The 18,199-nt window shown below is 43.7% G+C and overlaps 1 protein-coding gene across 1 annotated transcript in view; it reads right to left on the reverse strand.

Annotated features, from left to right (window-relative positions):
- Nucleotides 1–18,199, reverse strand: part of NUMA1 (nuclear mitotic apparatus protein 1) — a gene marked incomplete at its 5' end in the record, with an annotated part of 77,521 nt that overhangs the window by 32,967 nt on the left and 26,355 nt on the right. The window contains 4 exon segments of the mRNA XM_082218957.1: nucleotides 1,745–1,827; nucleotides 2,729–2,808; nucleotides 5,812–5,897; nucleotides 7,921–7,991. Coding sequence (XP_082075083.1) covers nucleotides 1,745–1,827; nucleotides 2,729–2,808; nucleotides 5,812–5,897; nucleotides 7,921–7,991 — 320 coding nt within the window.

The raw sequence follows: 18,199 nt of genomic DNA on the forward strand, positions 1-18,199 counted from the left end.
AAACTTTTACGAGCTCTTACAGAGTATTGCGAAGCTGAACACCTAATAATAAACTACACCAAATCAAAAATTATGGTGTTCTCCAAGAGAAAACTCCGACATAAATGGAAAATTAATAACCAACCTATTGAGCAAGTAACATCTTTTAGATATCTTGGAATAATTTTTGATGAGAAGGGATCTTGGTGCCATCAGATTAAGAATTCCATTGTAAATGCGCAAAGATCTTCCAGAGCTACCATAAGATTCTTTTACAGAAAAGGAGGTCAATATGTTCCTGCTGCCTCCCAGGTCTTTGTTGCAAAAATACTTCCACAATTGACGTATGGCACCCAGATATTTAATTGTCAAAAATTCAAGTCCCTGGAATCTGTACAAACTAAATTTTATCGTTCCCTACTAGGGTTACCTACCTGTGTCTCTAACACTGCCATTAGGCTGGAGGTTGGCCAACTCCCTATTAATGCCAGGATATGGATCCTGAAGATTCACTTCTGGCTAAAACTCATATTTTTCCCAGTGGGAGTGGCTCCATTGACTCTACTAGACCCGTTCCAGTCTAAATGGAGATTGTCGCTTTATGAAAAATTGAGGGGCCTGGGGCTTTCCTCACAAGAACTCATAGCCTCAGGCTTTGAAAAGGCTAAAATGATGGTGAGCCAGCGAATAGGAGATGTAGAGCTTCAGGACCATATGAGCAAGATAGATAAATATCCAGCTATCCAAGATTATGGAAAAGGGTTTAATCTAACCCCATATTTGCTGGACCTACAAATCGCAAAATATAGGCGGGCGTTTACCCTTACTAGATTTGATGTATTGCCATCTGCCTTACTAAAGGGCAGATACGAGGGCACACCCCATGCTGAACGAGTTTGCCCATGTGGTCTGAAGGAGGTGGAAACGGCTTCACATGTGCTGTTACACTGCGACCTTTACGGGGATATCAGGTTGCTGTTTATCTCCCCTATCGTTCAGAAATTTCCAGGTCGATCTGAATCTCAGCGGCTGAAAATCCTACTAGGAGACAAAAACCCAGAAGTAACACTGAAAGTGGCCAAGTTTTCTGCGGCCGCGATCAAGCGGAGGGCATTAGCTGTAAAAAAGTAAAAGATCTGACCCCTGGATAAGCCCCCCCCCTTTTTTAAGCCCATACATATACTGTAGTGCATATATGAGTATGTATATGTGTGTGTGTGTGTGGGTGGGTGTGTGAGTGTATGTGTATTGTTTTTATGTATAATTTTACAACTTTTAACTGACACCATCATTCCCTTGTAAATTATTGCTGCCTTTTATGTTTTTTTCCTTTCTTCTGGTCTATGACCGTAATAAATTTATTCAATTCAGCTGAAATCTTGCATATTGGTTTTCAAAGTTTAATAGCAAAGTCACATATTCATATTCTATCTTGCTTTCCATATAATCATCATCTGCATAACATTGTTCCTTATTTTTCCCTTTCCCAATATTTATTCATGTACAATGTACTGTTGATTGCTCCTTCATACCATTACACTCACCCCTTTTATAAGCTGCAATGTGTTTCCTTCTGCCGATGACTTTAAAACATATATTTCCTAATGCATTTTAGCTTATTGAGCCCTGTTTGAGCACCACCCTCTCACCCTCTGGGGCACGTTAAGAATCTCATTCCAGCATGTCCTCTTGACGCTGCTAACCACCATCTCCCACAATGCCGGCCTGAGCCCCTATATAAAGAGAGCAGCAGGTGTGTGCATACCTTGGCTAGCTCCAACTCCTCCGCTGCTAGAAGCTTCTCCTCAGACACCAAGTTCTGTGCTGTGGATTTGTGCTTGCAGCGTTCTGGAAGAGGAATGTGAATTTTAAAAAGGCGTCTTTGAATTCAATCACAGCACCAAACCCAAGGAAAAGGTCTAGGCTAGTTATGGAACCCAAAACAAACCCACACCCGCACCCCACCCTCAGGTGGAAGGCTGCCAAACTGAGAGTGCAGGGGTGGTTTATCAAAAAGATCTAGGAAGGTTTTCGGCTTCAAAAATGAGGAGTGTAGCCACTACATTTTTGTCCATTTCGGCTCTAAAGCTTAGATTGCTTTACATCTATGTACACGTCATCTTTTTAGCTGCTCTGGGGCACTTACTGCTCAGAAGCAGCAGAGGCGTTCCAATGGCTTCCTCTCCTTTAGCTGTGGCAGCTTGCCATGAGCACCTTTGGACTGAACCTGAGATCAGGCTTGAAACAGCCTTTCACCAAGTGGACCCAAGGCAAGTAAGAATCACCTCTGGGCAGCTAAATGTCTCTGGCTGAGTTTTCTCTCTTCTCTCCTGCACAAGGGGGACCAGCAGGCAGAAGGGGAACTTAAGCCTAGCAAGTCTTGCCATGCTTATTCCCCTCCCCTCCCCTGGCCTTACATGGGTAGAGGGACCTGCTGGCTACTTTCTTCCAATGTTCAGTCTTCACAAAATCATTGTGGGAGCTGCACACAGGCTCACATACTCTTGTAATTTTTAACTGTATGAGTGGGAAAAAGTAGTGCAGTATGGAAAAGTGCCACTCTTGCCACCAACTCTATCTTCTAGGAACAGGGGAGACTGTTAAGAAGTTTCTGCATTAACAACAGCTTTGCTTGCCAGCTTCCTCCACATTGGAGAGTGTGGCAGATGGAGGCTCAGGCTGATGTGCAGACAACAGATTATCTAAATTCAGAAAGAGCCAAGATGCACCAAGTGGCAGGATCTCTTACTCTTGAGAAAGCCGACGACATAGGCAACCCGGTCTGGCAAACTCTGCTGCAAAGGGTCCCGTCCCTCTTCAGAGCCATGACTGGAAGAGAACAAAGCAAGCACTTCAACGGAGAGACAGAGTCATTCCTGATGAACTATTTGACCAGAGGGATGATGAGAATCGGAAACAAATGAGGAAGAGTTCACATCTACAGTCCAGCCTGTTTACTGTGGCACCTAGAATGGACCTCTTTGAAGCCTGAAGCTATGTAACATGGTAAAACGGTAGCCGTTTCCCTTGCGAAACTGGACAGGGAAGTAGTCTGGGTACAACTAGTTCCAATTCAAAGCAGGCTGGTGTATTTGTGGGCAGGGAGAAGTGTCATTAAGTGAAAAAGAGTAAGCATTTTTAAGCTATTACGCCATTAATGAAGCAGGAGATCTAGCTAAAAGACAAAGCAAAGGATTTTTTTTTTGCTTGCTTCATAAAGGGCATTCATACAATAAAGTAATCTGAAATAGACTTCCTATGAACATAGAAGATTAAATGATGTATCAGTCCCTAAAGCTGTCCAATCAAGCCCTCCCCATGATCTCCTGTTGATTTGGACTACAACTCCCATGAGTCCCAATGATCATGGCCATATGGTGCTGGGCCTGATAGCAGTTGTAGTCCAAAACATCCGGGGGGCACCAGATTGGGGAAGGCTGGTCTGATTGTTCTTGAAAAGGCAGCAGTGGGAAACACCACAACTGCCAGCTGCTTATCAATGTCATTGGTATCTCTGTATGACCAGAAACTATGGGAGCATCTGACTAGGTTCATACTGGGAACGGTGGGTAGGGAAAAGACTTGATGATCAGACTGCAAGACTAACACAGACCAGAACACAAAATGAACCCTCAGAAAGACAACCGCTGTCCCTGGTGTCCTCCACTTATCCTTTGCGTCCAGAGGCAGAACTCTCCAGACTTAATTACTAACGATTAGATTCTGTTTACTTCCTTGTTTACATTGTGATCAACGCCCACCAGAGACTGCACAATGATGCACTCAAAAGAGCCACGAGGGGGAGCCAATTGTGCTGCTTCTCAAGTTTGTGACACTAAGAGTCAGGCCTGGAACAACCCCTGTACTATGCTGCCTGAAACAAGTATCTGAGAACCATGGAGTTGCAGAGTTGGAAAAGGACCGCAAGGGTCATCTAGTCCAACCCTCTGCAATGCAGGAATCCTTTGCTCAATGTGGGTCTCGAACCCACAACCCTGAGATCAAGAGGCTCATGCTCTACCAACTTGTGAGCTATCCTAGTTCCACGCTTCACAATTTTAGGACTTTTGATCAGTGGCTTTTTTTCAGCCAAGCACCCACACTCATCTACTCTGAGCTCAGGCTGCTCAGCAGAACCCAAACAACTTCAGAGTCTGACACAGCAAACTGCCAAGAATTAAAATGTTAGCTCTAAAAATGCAAGGAAGGGATTTGCTTCACTGCAAGGTGCTTGAACCAGGTAGGTAAAGAATAGCAAATTTATTATGATTCAATTCATATCCCGCCCTTCCTCCCAAAGGAATCCAGGGTGGCGAACACCTTGGGACAGAGTACATTGAAGGTCACCTTCACCCACATGTGACTAACTTTTAAGACCTTACATGGCCTGTTGGGGAGAGTATGATGGCACCTCACTTTTGGAACACCAACAAAATTGTTCAGCACCTTCTTATCAGTACTTGGATATCAGACTAACACTTTTAAAACAAAATTTAACAATACTTTTAATGGTACCCTCCTGTTTTAGAGTTCTGACTTTTGTCTGCTGTTTGTTTTGTGACTGATTGATTGATTGATTGATTGGTTGCCTGCAACATTCTAGTAGTTAGCATTTATTTTTATATGTTGCTTTGGATATATTTGTAGAAAAGTAATTTAAGCATCTTAGCATTATGAAAACACCCGACAGATAAAACATTAAGATGGTATCTGGGCAGTATAAGCTGCATTTCAGGGTGCTTTGGGCTTTCAAGCATTTCAGGAGAAATTATGAGGCTGCCTGCACACCTCCAATATGCTCCTAGAAGATGAAGATGAAAATTAAGTATCTACAGAACTGCAATGGAGGGACACCACTAATTCCTGAAATCCAGCAGGAGGCTTAGGAGAAAACCTGACACCCCTTTTACACAGTACTTCATAAACTGAGGTGCAGATCATTTGCAGTTTTTGAACCGAGTCTCCTCATCCTCCCCAAACCTTTACAAAAACCCCAAAGTTCTTACAGTGCAGGCAAAGTGCCTAACATGGCAGCTTGTTTCATGGATTTGTTTATCAGAGTTCAAAACCAGATGGAATGGGATTAAGTAGGCTTTGAGTAAATACAGGCTCTGAAGGAAGTCCTCTTCACTACCTCCTCCTACACAACTGGGAATCATTTCTTAAATGCACCTCCAGCTGTCCATCAGGTGCATCAAGAGAGACTCTCCCAGCTTAGGATGTAAAGTACAAAAATAACTTTCATCAAATAAAAAAAACCCACTATATCAGAATATGTTCTGCATTTAATTCAGAATTAAGAGACAAAGAATGTAATCAACAGCAAACAGGCTATAATTCCTTAAAACCTCCGAGTTCCACTATGGTTATTCCTAAGACTCTGAAAGTGCTACAGAGTTCACCTATGTACTTGAACAACACTGGAAGGGAGGAAGCTCATTGTCAGGGCTATGGGGAAGTGAGAATTTACACAAGTACTTAATTCTGTATTAGCATTCGGAGGGGGGGGTGCATTATTAAAGCAGCTGGTTCCCAAGCACTTGTTCCTGCAAAGAGTAGCCTACAGCATAGAGGTAAAAGCACTAGAGGAGCCAGGGATGGGAACTAACTAAAAGGTTTTCCAGCACCCGAGGATGCGCCTGCAGGGCTCTTCAAAGCTTGATCATCTTTATGACTAGCAGTTATACTGATCACTTTTTGTACATTATTTGCTACTGCTGTTCACTGGCTGTAGCATTCAGCCTCTTTCCCTACAAGACTTAAAAAACAACAACATTACAATGAACATTGACTTCACAGTATAGGAAGGAAGGTGTCATCGGTGCCTCTTACATTTTGTTGATTATCTTGATGAAGATGCTGCAGTCTTGGAGCTGAGACAATGAATTCAGGGTATCATCCAGCTTCAGACTGTTCACCTGAAGAAGAGAGGATGAATCAAATCACAGGCTAGAAATCCACTTGCTGGCAAGTTAAGGAATAAGGTCAGCATCTTACAGCTCAGTCAGTGTATCAATTCTGAAACTTGTGATGTGCCAATTGCAGTTTGGGGACGCGGGTGGCGCTGTGGGTAAAAGCCTCAGCGCCTAGGGCTTGCCGATCGAAAGGTCGGCGGTTCGAATCCCCGCGGCGGGGTGCGCTCCCGCTGCTCGGTCCCAGCGCCTGCCAACCTAGCAGTTCGAAAGCACCCCCGGGTGCAAGTAGATAAATAGGTACCGCTTACCAGCGGGAAGGTAAACGGCGTTCCGTGTGCTGCGCTGGCTCGCCAGATGCAGCTTTGTCACGCTGGCCACGTGACCCGGAAGTGTCTCCGGACAGCACTGGCCCCCGGCCTCTAGAGTGAGATGGGCGCACAAACCCCAGAGTCTGTCAAGACTGGCCCGTTCGGGCAGGGGTACCTTTACCTTTACCTTTAATTGCAGTTTACCAACACGTAAGCTTGGTGGAAACCCCATTAAGGAAAACATATAAGCACTTAGCAATGCCCTGCATACACCTTGCACTTGGAGATGGAAGGATCTCAGATCAGACACAAAGATGAGTGATAGATAACAGCCTTCAGCAAGTCAACAGGAACATGCCCTGCCCATCTGCCATAAAGAAAAAAACTTAATGGGTACATCACAACTGATCATGAGGCTTTGGAATAGGGTGCAGAAGAAGTACAAATTACTTTCCTTGCCTCCTGCTTGATACAACTCTACATGGATTTAGTCTACAAGTCCCAGTGTCCAGAGGAGACAGCAGGCCTCAGTTACCAGTGGGAGGGGGCTGGTACTCTCATGTCCTGTTTGTGAGCTTCTCAGAGGGCTCTGGCTGCCCAGAGTGATGGACCAGATAGGCATTTATATTGTTTCAGCAGGGATTTTCTTACGCGCCCTGCCTTGGTGCCTTAACCTCACGTAGGAACTCATACAAACAGTTCTATATGGGAACCACTGAACAACATTGCTCCGATGAACCCTCATTCTTCATGATTGCCTGGGGGTACCTGAATTTCTTTCCTAGTTATGGGAGACTTAATTTAAACAGCTCTCACATTAACCATGGCCTTTTCCAAACATGTGTAAACTTCATCAATATCTTTAAGGAGTCTGAGGGAGTGGGAGCAACTGACAATTAACATAACGTCCAGGAAGCACTAGGAGCTTTCTAGGCATTCAAAACGAGGTCCAACCCCTCATCTCCATCCCTTTCCTGATAAAAAGCAAAAAAATCCAGAAGTTTTGGATTAAATCCAAGGTCTCAACACTTATCCCAAGCATATCTGAAAGCTTCACGGAGCATCTAAGGAAAGAACCCCCCCCCCAATGAAATGCTTCCTCAGGGTGCCATTGATTTAAACCCATTACATAAATCAGGAAGGGGGGGGGGGAGAAGCTGACTTAAATCTAGTTCCCTATGCATACTTCTATGCACATTTTCTAAATAATGGAGCGTATGTGGCTAATAAACCATGTTAACTGACAACTTAAAATTTACACTGCTTCAATTCTTGCAATCAGGCCTTGAATCACATTGGCACACTAAACACTCTCCAGGGCTTCAGGCAGAGGTCTCCCCCAACCCTACCTGGAGACTCTGGGAAATGAACCCAGAACCTTCTGTGTACAAAAAAAAAAGATGCCCTACAATTGAGTTATGGACCTCTCATTGCCCGTTTTGTCACTGAAACGCAGCTGGTTCTCTCGCTACAACTGCCCTGTTTTTACTGCCAGTTTTGCCTTTCCTACAGTAACATGTTTTACATCCCAGTAACTTGTTTCTCACAGGGAAGATCTGCTGGACCAAAAACACAGTGTCGCAAAGGGAACTGTCAGCTACACAAAGCACTTTGGACAAGGATACCAGAGCACAGTTAGCGCAGAGGGAAAAGAAGGCCCCAGAGCACAAAGTGTGGCCACATCCTAAGCTGCTACCAAGAATAAAGAGGCATCTTACCCAAGCAAGGAGAGCTGAGGCTCTCGTGTTGTGAAGCGACATCTTGGGGCTTTGCCAGGTTACCTTCCAACCTAAAAAGGCCAAGAGAAAGGGGGAAAGAATTTAAAGCTTTGAAATTAAGTAATTTTCACTCCCCATCATGAAATCACACTCCAACAGCAAATAACATAAAAGTTTATCTGTTCTGTCCCTTGTGGGAACCTCAGCTCCTCCGATAAAAGGGAAAGTGAGCTTGAAGCTTTATGATCAGTCCTTGCTTCCTTAAAGTTCTGGACAGCTGTTACTCAAGTATCTGGCTTTGTTCAATATTTTTACAGGTAAAGAGAGAGAAACACACTTATTGCTTTCAAGGCTCCTTGTCCTGCCTCAGACCTCTTAACCAGCAGAAAAGGCCCGCACCAAGGTTTTAGTGTTACATTCCTTGATAGCAGGACTGTAAATGTAGGCTCATAGGAAGCTACCCTACAAAGGGCTGGCCAACAACATTTGTATTAACAATGTTTCATGGTTAGGCCGGTCAAATAGTATGCAAATAGTATGCATTTTTCTGTATTAATGTGACATACCAATGGGGAGCTTGATTCAAACAGGATTTCAGGATTTCAGCAATATAAAACCAATCCATCATGACAGCTCCACTTCTCCAGCTACCAGTCTTTCTACCCCCACATCCTGCAATGATTTTGTAAAAGCTGAGTCAGTTATCTTTTGCCCTGGCCGAGGCCAGTCTGTTTTCTTTAAAACAAAAACAGGCACAGAGGACTGTACCATCTTAGACGTCTAGGAGGATGACTTCATATTTGAAAGCTTTTAGACAACACATAGGCAAAACATACTAGTCTAGTGAACATTCAAATATGCAAACCCCTACAAGTATACATATGACAGTACCGTCCTATTCAAAAGTCTAAAAAATGACCTGGGAATGCCTGGATTGGCTCCAAGTGGAGAGGAACAGTTGTGACAAAATAATGTATCACAGAGGCTTCCTGTTGTTACGATCTCCCCATACAAAACTAGCACAGAAACTAAGCAAGCTAATGGAGTATTGAGAACCTTTAGTAAAAGTAGGGCTTTTGCAAACAGCAACTTTGAAGAAGAAATAGGAAAACAACTGTCCAGAAGCAAAGCAAACACAAGGCCCCTCTTTCAACCCCAACCAAAACAAGATTTAGCCTGCCCTAAAGGGCTGCTATTTGCCCCGGTTATTTGGCCTGGGAAGGGGGGCAGAATGGGATGTCATTCAATCTGTTTTGACTTGCCACTTGTTACTAATGACAGGCCTTCTTTGAACCTTGTTATGAACCAACATCAAAGGGAAGGGGAAAACCTGGAACCAACCATTGAAAACCATAGGCATGGAAGTTTTGAGCCTAGTGTTTCCTTCCTAGTGTTTTGTCTTACGTGTCAAATATTTTTACTCCTTGCTGTTATTTTGCATCAGCAGTGGCTAACCATTTCTTATGCGAAGGACCACAGTGACCCATGGTCAAACCCTCCAGGGACCACAGGCCAAGATCTTCTGTGGCAATTCTTGAGGGGCTTTGGGCCCCTTGCAAAAACCTTTGGGCATCACAGTATCACAACAGAGTACCTATAGGAGCAGTCAGTTAAAAAAAAAAGCGCAAACCCCGGGGGGGGGACCCTCAGTGCTTTTGGCAACATGGCACCACAGCATTCTGGAGGGTCTTGCAAGTCCTGGAAGACCCGCTCCCTGCTCTGCTGGCCTTTCCTCACTTGGCCTGGGAAGACAAAGCTCTGCAGCTACAAAAGCTGAGGCTGCTGAAGAGACTCTTGGGCTGTGGTTTGTTTAAGGTGCTTTGTTGGTTTTTTGTTATTAATTAAGGATATTAATTAATATTGGTTGTTGTATCTTTAGTTTTATTCTTATGATTTATGCGGACATTGTTTCAATTCAGTTGTGTACTTTTTGATGTGTTTTATTTATTCTGACTATTTTTATTACGTTTGTAATTATGTAAATCTTGTAATGTTGTAAGATGCCTTGAGCATGGTTTTACTTATGGAAAGATGGCATACAAATAAAATGATGATGGAAAAACCCTCCTGGAGAAATATATGCAGCTTCCAGGTGGAAGCAAGTTGTCTACCTATATTATATAGAAACACAAGTGTTTAACAGTTTGACTAATTGAGTGTCATATATTTATAGACTCAGAGAACTGCAGAGTTGGAAGGGATTCCAGGGATCATCCAGTCCAACCCCCTGCAATGTAGAAAATCTCAAATAAAGCATACATGACAGAAGGCCATCCAACCTCTGCCTTAAAACCCCCAAGGAAGGAGAGTCCATCGCCTTCTGAGGGAGACCACTGCAAAATGTTAATCACTGCACCTGCCTGGAAGAATAAAAACCAAGGCATTACTCAACCTTCAGAGCAGCATGTCTGATAGTAATAGAAGACTGAAAAGCCAGGACTACGGTCAATGCTAAACATACTATTTCCTCAAGCTCCTCACAGCTCTTTCCAAGACTTCAGAGAGACCACAACTATGGGAAATAACAGCTCTTTTTAGCTATGCTCTCCAATTTAAAGCAAAGGAAAATACAAGTCAGCAGTACAAATCAAGAAAAAGCAGAATGCTCACTTCAAATCGGCAACAAAATGCCCTGGTTTACTTGTGGCACAACTGAGGCAAGCTTGGATTTCACACAAGTTCTCAGCTGCAACATTTCCTCATTCTAGAATTCTAGAAGGCCTTTTCCTTCAATGTGTGACTCTTCCAGCATAAAAAGCAGTTAGTTGACAGGAAATATGTGGGCAGCTGGCTTGGAATCCTGTGCTAATGTACACAAAACGACGCGGCTGAAATAGAAACATGCAAAACAGGCATTTGTAATATTGGGCATGTGTTCAAAAATGGCTTTAGTAATTCTACACAGTAACCTGTTACAAGCCATCAGGTTCACAAAGCAGCACATTAAAATGTCATGTATGAAGCCCCATATCAGTTGTTTTTTCTGTAACTGCCTACATGCCGATCATAACTCTCAAAGGACTCTCACATTTTATCTTGGAGTAGTAAGTTTATGCAGCTTACTGGATTACACAAACAGGTGATTTTTTAAAAAAAATATATAACCCTGTGTACCAAGGGTGTCCCCTGAATATGTAGAGGAAGCCCCTATTGCTTTTGGATAGTGCTGTTTCGTTTCCAAATGACAAGCACACAAGTTTACTGCTGGAAAGGCCCCTGAGGAAACACTGGGAACCTCTATGGCTCCCCATTAGCTTCTATTGCTGTTCAACAACTGCCTATAAAATGTAGGGTTGGTGTTACAATCACAAGGGCTCTTTAAAACACAAAAGGAGGGACACACACCATACTTTAGAGATCCTAGATTCAAGAGCCCACCGGCCAACAGTGACAGGTGGAGGAAGCCGTCCACATGTCAATCACCTGGTGCCATTTATTTATAAAACAGGATTTATATACCGCTTAAGTCATCAAAACCTAGAGGGAAGCTAGTCAGGACTATAAATTTGGAACCACCCAGAGAAGAAGCCCACTGGATGAGCAAGAGGGAAGTCTCGCCAGATGTGGTATCTCAGCCCCAGTGACAAAGCAGCCGAGTACTCTCCCCACAACAAATCCTAAGCTCCCAAAGTAAACTAACTCAATAACCTGTAAAAACAGATATGCAGAGAGAAAGCCAGCTGGGGCACAGCATGCAGTGTATTGTACAGAATACTATAAATGCAGCTGTCTGCCTTCTGGACAGAAGTCGTGGGGGTGTGCTTAGTGCAATGTGTTCCTGGCCCTCAGGGAACCAAGTTCATTCTCCCCAGGCCAAAATGGTTGACCTGCAGAAGCTGAGAGAGGTTGGTGGACAAGGCCTTTGGGGACTTGACAGCTGCCACGCTGTCATGGAGAATGAGGGTCTCGGTAACTCTGAGGAAGAAAGAAATGATCCCTTAGAAGCCTGCTCCACAGCAACTCGGAGCAGGGCTTTTAGTGTGACTGCCCCTGTTCTGCAGAACAGCATTTTTGTTGAAACACTCCATATGCCCACTGTCTGCATTTTCTGGAAACAACTGAAGAGGCTAGGAAAATGCCTCAGGCTGGCTAAGGCAGGGGAAACCCAAACCCAATGCAGAAAAGTTACTGCCAGTAGGAGGATTAAATACATATATTTATTTAAACCTTCTCCAAACGTTTAGGCCCATCATATGCACATGCACATTTGTCAACAAGTCATATTTCGACCCAAATTCAAGGTCAAATAAGGACTGCCTACTTTCTAGAAGTTTCCTTTTGATCTAGTGTAGGTACAGTATCTGCTTGTGTTTCATGGAACTGACATCAGCCATCTATCCATGTTAACAAGTACTGATGCCAGTGATCAGATATTGGGATATGAAGCATGGGAAGACCTGAGCTGCATTTGTTAAATACAAATCATACCCAGTGGGACAGTTTTGCATGGCTCAGATTCTTAGAGATGCCATCTGGACTGGGAGATGCCAACATATGCCTTGCCAAGGCAGAACCTGCCCATGTGGCATAAATACTATGGATAACCTTGGCTACTGTTTACAAATATACTCACTTAGGACGGTGCTAACTAAATACTCTGCTGCTATTGTGCTCCTGGACCCCCCCAGAGAGCATGACTTAATGAGCTCTGGCATGCAAACTGGTTTAGGTAAAATGCTGTAAATAAAAATATGATCATAACTGGTCTTTCTCAGTTTCCTAATAAAATAGTTTTACACTGAACTTCCTGCTCTCCATTCAATTTTGGTCAACATTAACTCAGGCCACAGTTCAAAATCTCCAAAAGAGAAGCCACTCCTCCATTAGGCATTCCCTCACCCCACCCCACCCAAAAAACCCCAGCAAGGTGAAAAGAGAAAACTCTAAAGGCTGATTTGGCCGTAAAGAACATCCATCACACATTGAAAAGTGGGGAGGAAACTAAGAAGCTCAGTTGGAAAACAAGGCACAGGACCACCAAAGGCTCCTTTGTGTGTACTTTATGGTATAAACTACTTACCCAAAAGGTTAAAGTATACATTTCTACAATTACCGTAAGTCACCAACCTGATCTACTCCAGAGCTTTATGAAATGTGTGAATATTATTAAGACTGCCATGAAGAAGATCTGCCATTTCTGCATGCAACTAGGCCTTTTTATCTTATCCCTACAGGAACTTGAATGAAAACTTCTATATTGTTTCACAGCACACGACACCCAAACTCCAGTCTAAATGTGACAGCACCAAAGAACAAGCTCTTAAGCAACTAGACAGAATAAGTAGACAGAATGCTAAGGTTCCAGTCTCCAGAGGAACCCCAGGGTGAGACACCCTATTCCATGTGTGTGCATGCATGCGCAGACATATGTACGCAGACACACACAGTGCTCCAGTATCACACTTTCTTGCCAGGCCACCTCAGCTACAGCAGCCTTTGCTTGCTGTGGCTGTCAAACCACAGCTGACAAGAGGAGATCAAACACCCCTGAGCAGTGAGCAGTTCTCTCTTGTGAACTGCTCCTCCCTAACAGCTGCCTGCAGAACTGCAATCTCCACATCTCTAAAATCTATTTGAAAAAATCATTCATTTGAACATTTACAAATTCGTCTTCCTCATTTTTTCCCATCATCAAGACAAAAAACAACTTTGTCTCTATAAAGAAGCACAGACTCATTGTGGAGAGTTCCACATTGTCCTTGTGTTTTGCTTGTAGGTAAGATAGCGGTGGTGGTCAGAAACACCCCTTATAAGGTAAGTTTCACCTAGTGCATTAGCTCCACTTATTTTGCAGGGGGATCTCATGGTAATTATCTCTGCTTTGGTCATCTTGAGGGTATACTACTGCAGTGCACTTTATACGGGGCTGCCCTTGAAGACAATTCAGAAGCACAGCAGGTGCAATAAATCACTGAGCCAACTGCCAAATGTCAGGAGAAGAAAGCACCTTTAGCCAACATTGCAGAAGTTGCACTGGCGGCTTATCAACTTCTGGGCCTAATTCAAGGGGCTGGTGATTGCTTCTAAATCCTTATGCCAGACTGTATCACATACCCTCACACATACAGAACCTACACACATAAGACATGCAACACACAGGTACATACCTCTCTCTCTCTCTCTCTCTCTCTCTCTCTCTCTCACACACACACACACACACACACACACTAATCCCCACTGCAGCACTGGGATTGGTAGAGAAGTTGGCAAAGCAGAATGAAAAAATAAAAATAAAAATTCCATGTGTGAAAATACACTAAACATAAGCACTTAATGCAATCCTTATAGAAGAGAAACATATCACCTCAAATAATCCCCTAGACTGCTAACAGTATTTAATTCCTTTTTCAACGAAGGCTCTTGTGGCACCTTAGAGACAAACTAAGATGTAACTGAACGACTGCAAGGAATCATAAAACCCACTGACAATTACCCCTTCCTCTTGGTTCATGTGGGAACCAATGACACTGCAAGCAATAGCCTCCAGAAGATCCAAAGAGACTACGAGGCTCTCGGCAGGAAATTGAAGCAACTAAATGCACAAATTGTCATCTCGTCTGTCCTCCCAGTTGAACGACGTGGCCCAGGGAGAGAGGGGAAAATAGTGGAAGTGAACAGCTGGCTTCGCAAATGGTGTAAACAGGAACGGTTTGGATTCTTAGATCACGGACTGCAGTTTCTTGAAGATGGACTTCTGGCAAGCGATGGGCTGCACCTCACAACGGTTGGGAGGAATGTTTTTGCCAAAAATCTCAGAAACCTCATCAGGAGGGCTTTAAACTGACTAATGTGGGGGAGGGAGACAGTGCTCCTGAAGGTAGGAGTTTATCAATTAATGAAGATGATCATCCAGATGTCATAGACCAAATGGAGCAAACAGCACGCGGACCTAGTGGTGGGAGGAAAAAATCCTTAAATAAGAGACATGGGGGAATGATTAATGGACTTCAATGTCTGTACACTAATGCGCAAAGCATGGGAAATAAACAAGATGAGCTTGAGCTCTTGGTACAGCAAACTAAATATGACATAATAGGCATCACTGAAACCTGGTGGGATAAGTCCCACGATTGGAATGTAATAATGGGGGGATACAATCTATTTCAGAGAAACAGACCAGACAAGAAAGGAGGAGGAGTGGCATTATATGTCAGGGATGTGTATACCTGTGAAGAGATCCAAGATTTAGAACCTCAAAGCCAAAGTGAGAGCATTTGGGTCAAAATTAAGGGAGAGAAGAATAACAGAGACCTCATTGTGGGAGTTTACTATAGATCCCCAAGCCAAACGGAGGACATAGATGATGCCTTCCTGGAACAGATGGCCAAGCATGCAAAAGGAAGGGAGATAGTAGTAATGGGGGACTTCAATTACCCGGATATTTGTTGGACGTCAAACTCAGCCAAGAGCATAAGGTCAAACAGATTCCTCACTGGCCTTGCAGACAACTTCATTGTCCAGAAAGTGGGAGAAGCAACAAGAGGAACAGCCATTTTAGATCTGGTCCTAACCAATGTCGATGACCTGGTTAGTGGGGTAGATGTGGAAGGATCATTAGGCGCGAGTGATCATGCTCTTCTGAAGTTTACTATACAGCGGAAAGGAGCAGCCAAGCATACTAGGACTCAATTTCTTGACTTTAAGAAAGCCGACTTCATAAAACTTAGGGAAGTGCTGTGTGAGATCCCATGGACAGCAATACTAAAAGGAAAGGGAGTTCATGATGGCTGGGAGTTTGTTAAGAGGGAGATAGTAAAAGCACAACGTCAGGCAATACCAATGAGATGGAAACATGGAAGGTGCCTAAAGAAGCCAGGGTGGCTATCTAAAGAACTTTTAACTGAATTAAGATTAAAAAAGGATGTGTACAAAAAATGGAAAAGGGGGGAAACCACCAAAGAGGAATTCAAACAAATAGCCAGCACGTGTAGACACAAAGTCAGAAAAGCTAAAGCACAGAATGAACTCAGGCTTGCTAGAGAGGTTAAAAGCAACAAAAAAGGCTTTTATGGGTATGTTCGTAGCAAAAGGAAGAACAAAGAAACAGTGGGGTCACTCAGAGGAGAAGATGGTGAAATGCAAACAGGGGACACAGAAAGGGCTGAACTCCTCAATGCCTTCTTTGCCTCAGTCTTCTCCGATAAAGAAAACAATGCCCGACCTGAAGAATTTGGAGCAAATGATTCAGCAAAGGAAACACAGCCCAGAATAACTAAGGAGATAGTACAAGAAAATTTTGGCTAGTTTAGATGTATTCAAGTCTCCAGGGCCAGATGAACTGCATCCAAGAGTATTAAAAGAACTGGCAGATGTGATCTCAGAACCACTGGCAGTCATCTTTGAGAATTCCTGGAGAACAGGCGAAGTCCCGGCAGACTGGAGGAGGGCAAATGTTGTCCCTATTTTCAAAAAGGGGAAAAGAGAGGACCCAAATAATTACCGCCCAGTCAGTCTGACATCAATAGCAGGGAAGATTCTGGAGCAGATCATTAAGCAAACAGTCTGTGAGCACCTAGAAAGGAATGCTGTGATCACCAATAGTCAGCATGGATTTCTGAAAAATAAGTCATGTCAGACTAACCTGATCTCGTTTTTTGACAGAATTACAAGCCTGGTAGATGAAGGGAACGCAGTGGATGTAGCCTACCTTGATTTCAGCAAGGCATTTGACAAGGTGCCCCATGATATTCTTGTAAAGAAGCTGGTAAGATGTGGTCTTGACTATGCTACCACTCAGTGGATTTGTAACTGGCTGACTGACCGAACCCAAAGGGTGCTCATCAATGGTTCCTCTTCATCCTGGAGAAGAGTGACTAGTGGGGTGCCACAGGGTTCTGTCTTGGGCCCGGTCTTATTCAACATCTTTATCAACGACTTGGATGATGGACTCAAGGGCATCCTGATCAAATTTGCAGATGACACCAAACTGGGAGGGGTGGCTAACACCCCAGAGGACAGGATCACACTTCAAAACGACCTTGACAAATTAGAGAACTGGGCCAAAACAAACAAGATGAATTTTAACAGGGAGAAATGTAAAGTATTGCACTTGGGCAAAAAAAATGAGAGGCACAAATACAAGATGGGGGACACCTGGCTTGAGAGCAGTACATGTGAAAAGGATCTAGGAGTCTTGGTTGACCACAAACTTGACATGAGCCAACAGTGTGACGCGGCAGCTAAAAAAGCCAATGCAATTCTGGGATGCATCAATAGGAGTATAGCATCTAGATCAAGGGAAGTAATAGTGCCACTGTATTCTGCTCTGGTCAGACCTCACCTGGAGTACTGTGTCCAGTTCTGGGCACCACAGTTCAAGAAGGACACTGACAAACTGGAACGTGTCCAGAGGAGGGCAACCAAAATGGTCAAAGGCCTGGAAACGATGCCTTATGAGGAACGGCTAAGGGAGCTGGGCATGTTTAGCCTGGAGAAGAGGAGGTTAAGGGGTGATATGATAGCCATGTTCAAATATATAAAAGGATGTCACATAGAGGAGGGAGAAAGGTTGTTTTCTGCTGCTCCAGAGAAGCGGACACGGAGCAATGGATCCAAACTACAAGAAAGAAGATTCCACCTAAACATTAGGAAGAACTTCCTGACAGTAAGAGCTGTTCGACAGTGGAATTTGCTGCCAAGGAGTGTGGTGGAGTCTCCTACTTTGGAGGTCTTTAAGCAGAGGCTTGACAACCATATGTCAGGAGTGCTCTGATGGTGTTTCCTGCTTGGCAGGGGGTTGGACTCGATGGCCCTTGTGGTCTCTTCCAACTCTATGATTCTATGATTCTATGATTCTAATCCACTATGGCATGAGCATTTGGGGACCACTTGCTTTTTTCACGCGAACAGATTCTGTACTGAAATATCAAAACTGACAATGTCAGCTTTCATAATACAAAAAAGGGGAAGTGTCTATATTTCATAACTGCAGGTTAAAACTTGCAAGAGTGCTGTAACTACCTGCTTGGGGTTCAGAAATTAAACAAGCAAGCTTCCAACCCACAGGGAGATTTCTATGCCCTGTGCAGCAACTTTTCTGAATACTGACTCTGTGCAGTTTCATGGCCACAGCACCTTCCCTAGACACCCAAATTTTATTTTGATCGTATCTGCTTTGGCTAGAAATCCCATCCCTGGGCAAAAGGATTAAAATACAATTTCATGCAAATTTGGTGTTCCTTTTTAATGCTGGGATTCCGCAATCCTTGGTTCATGGTCAGTAAGACATGCATCTTTCACACAGCTGATAAACTAGCTAATACACAGAAGCTACTGTTGT

This window comes from Podarcis vaucheri (genome assembly GCF_965113315.1).
Source record: "Podarcis vaucheri genome assembly, chromosome: 4".
Lineage (NCBI taxonomy): Eukaryota > Metazoa > Chordata > Lepidosauria > Squamata > Lacertidae > Podarcis > Podarcis vaucheri.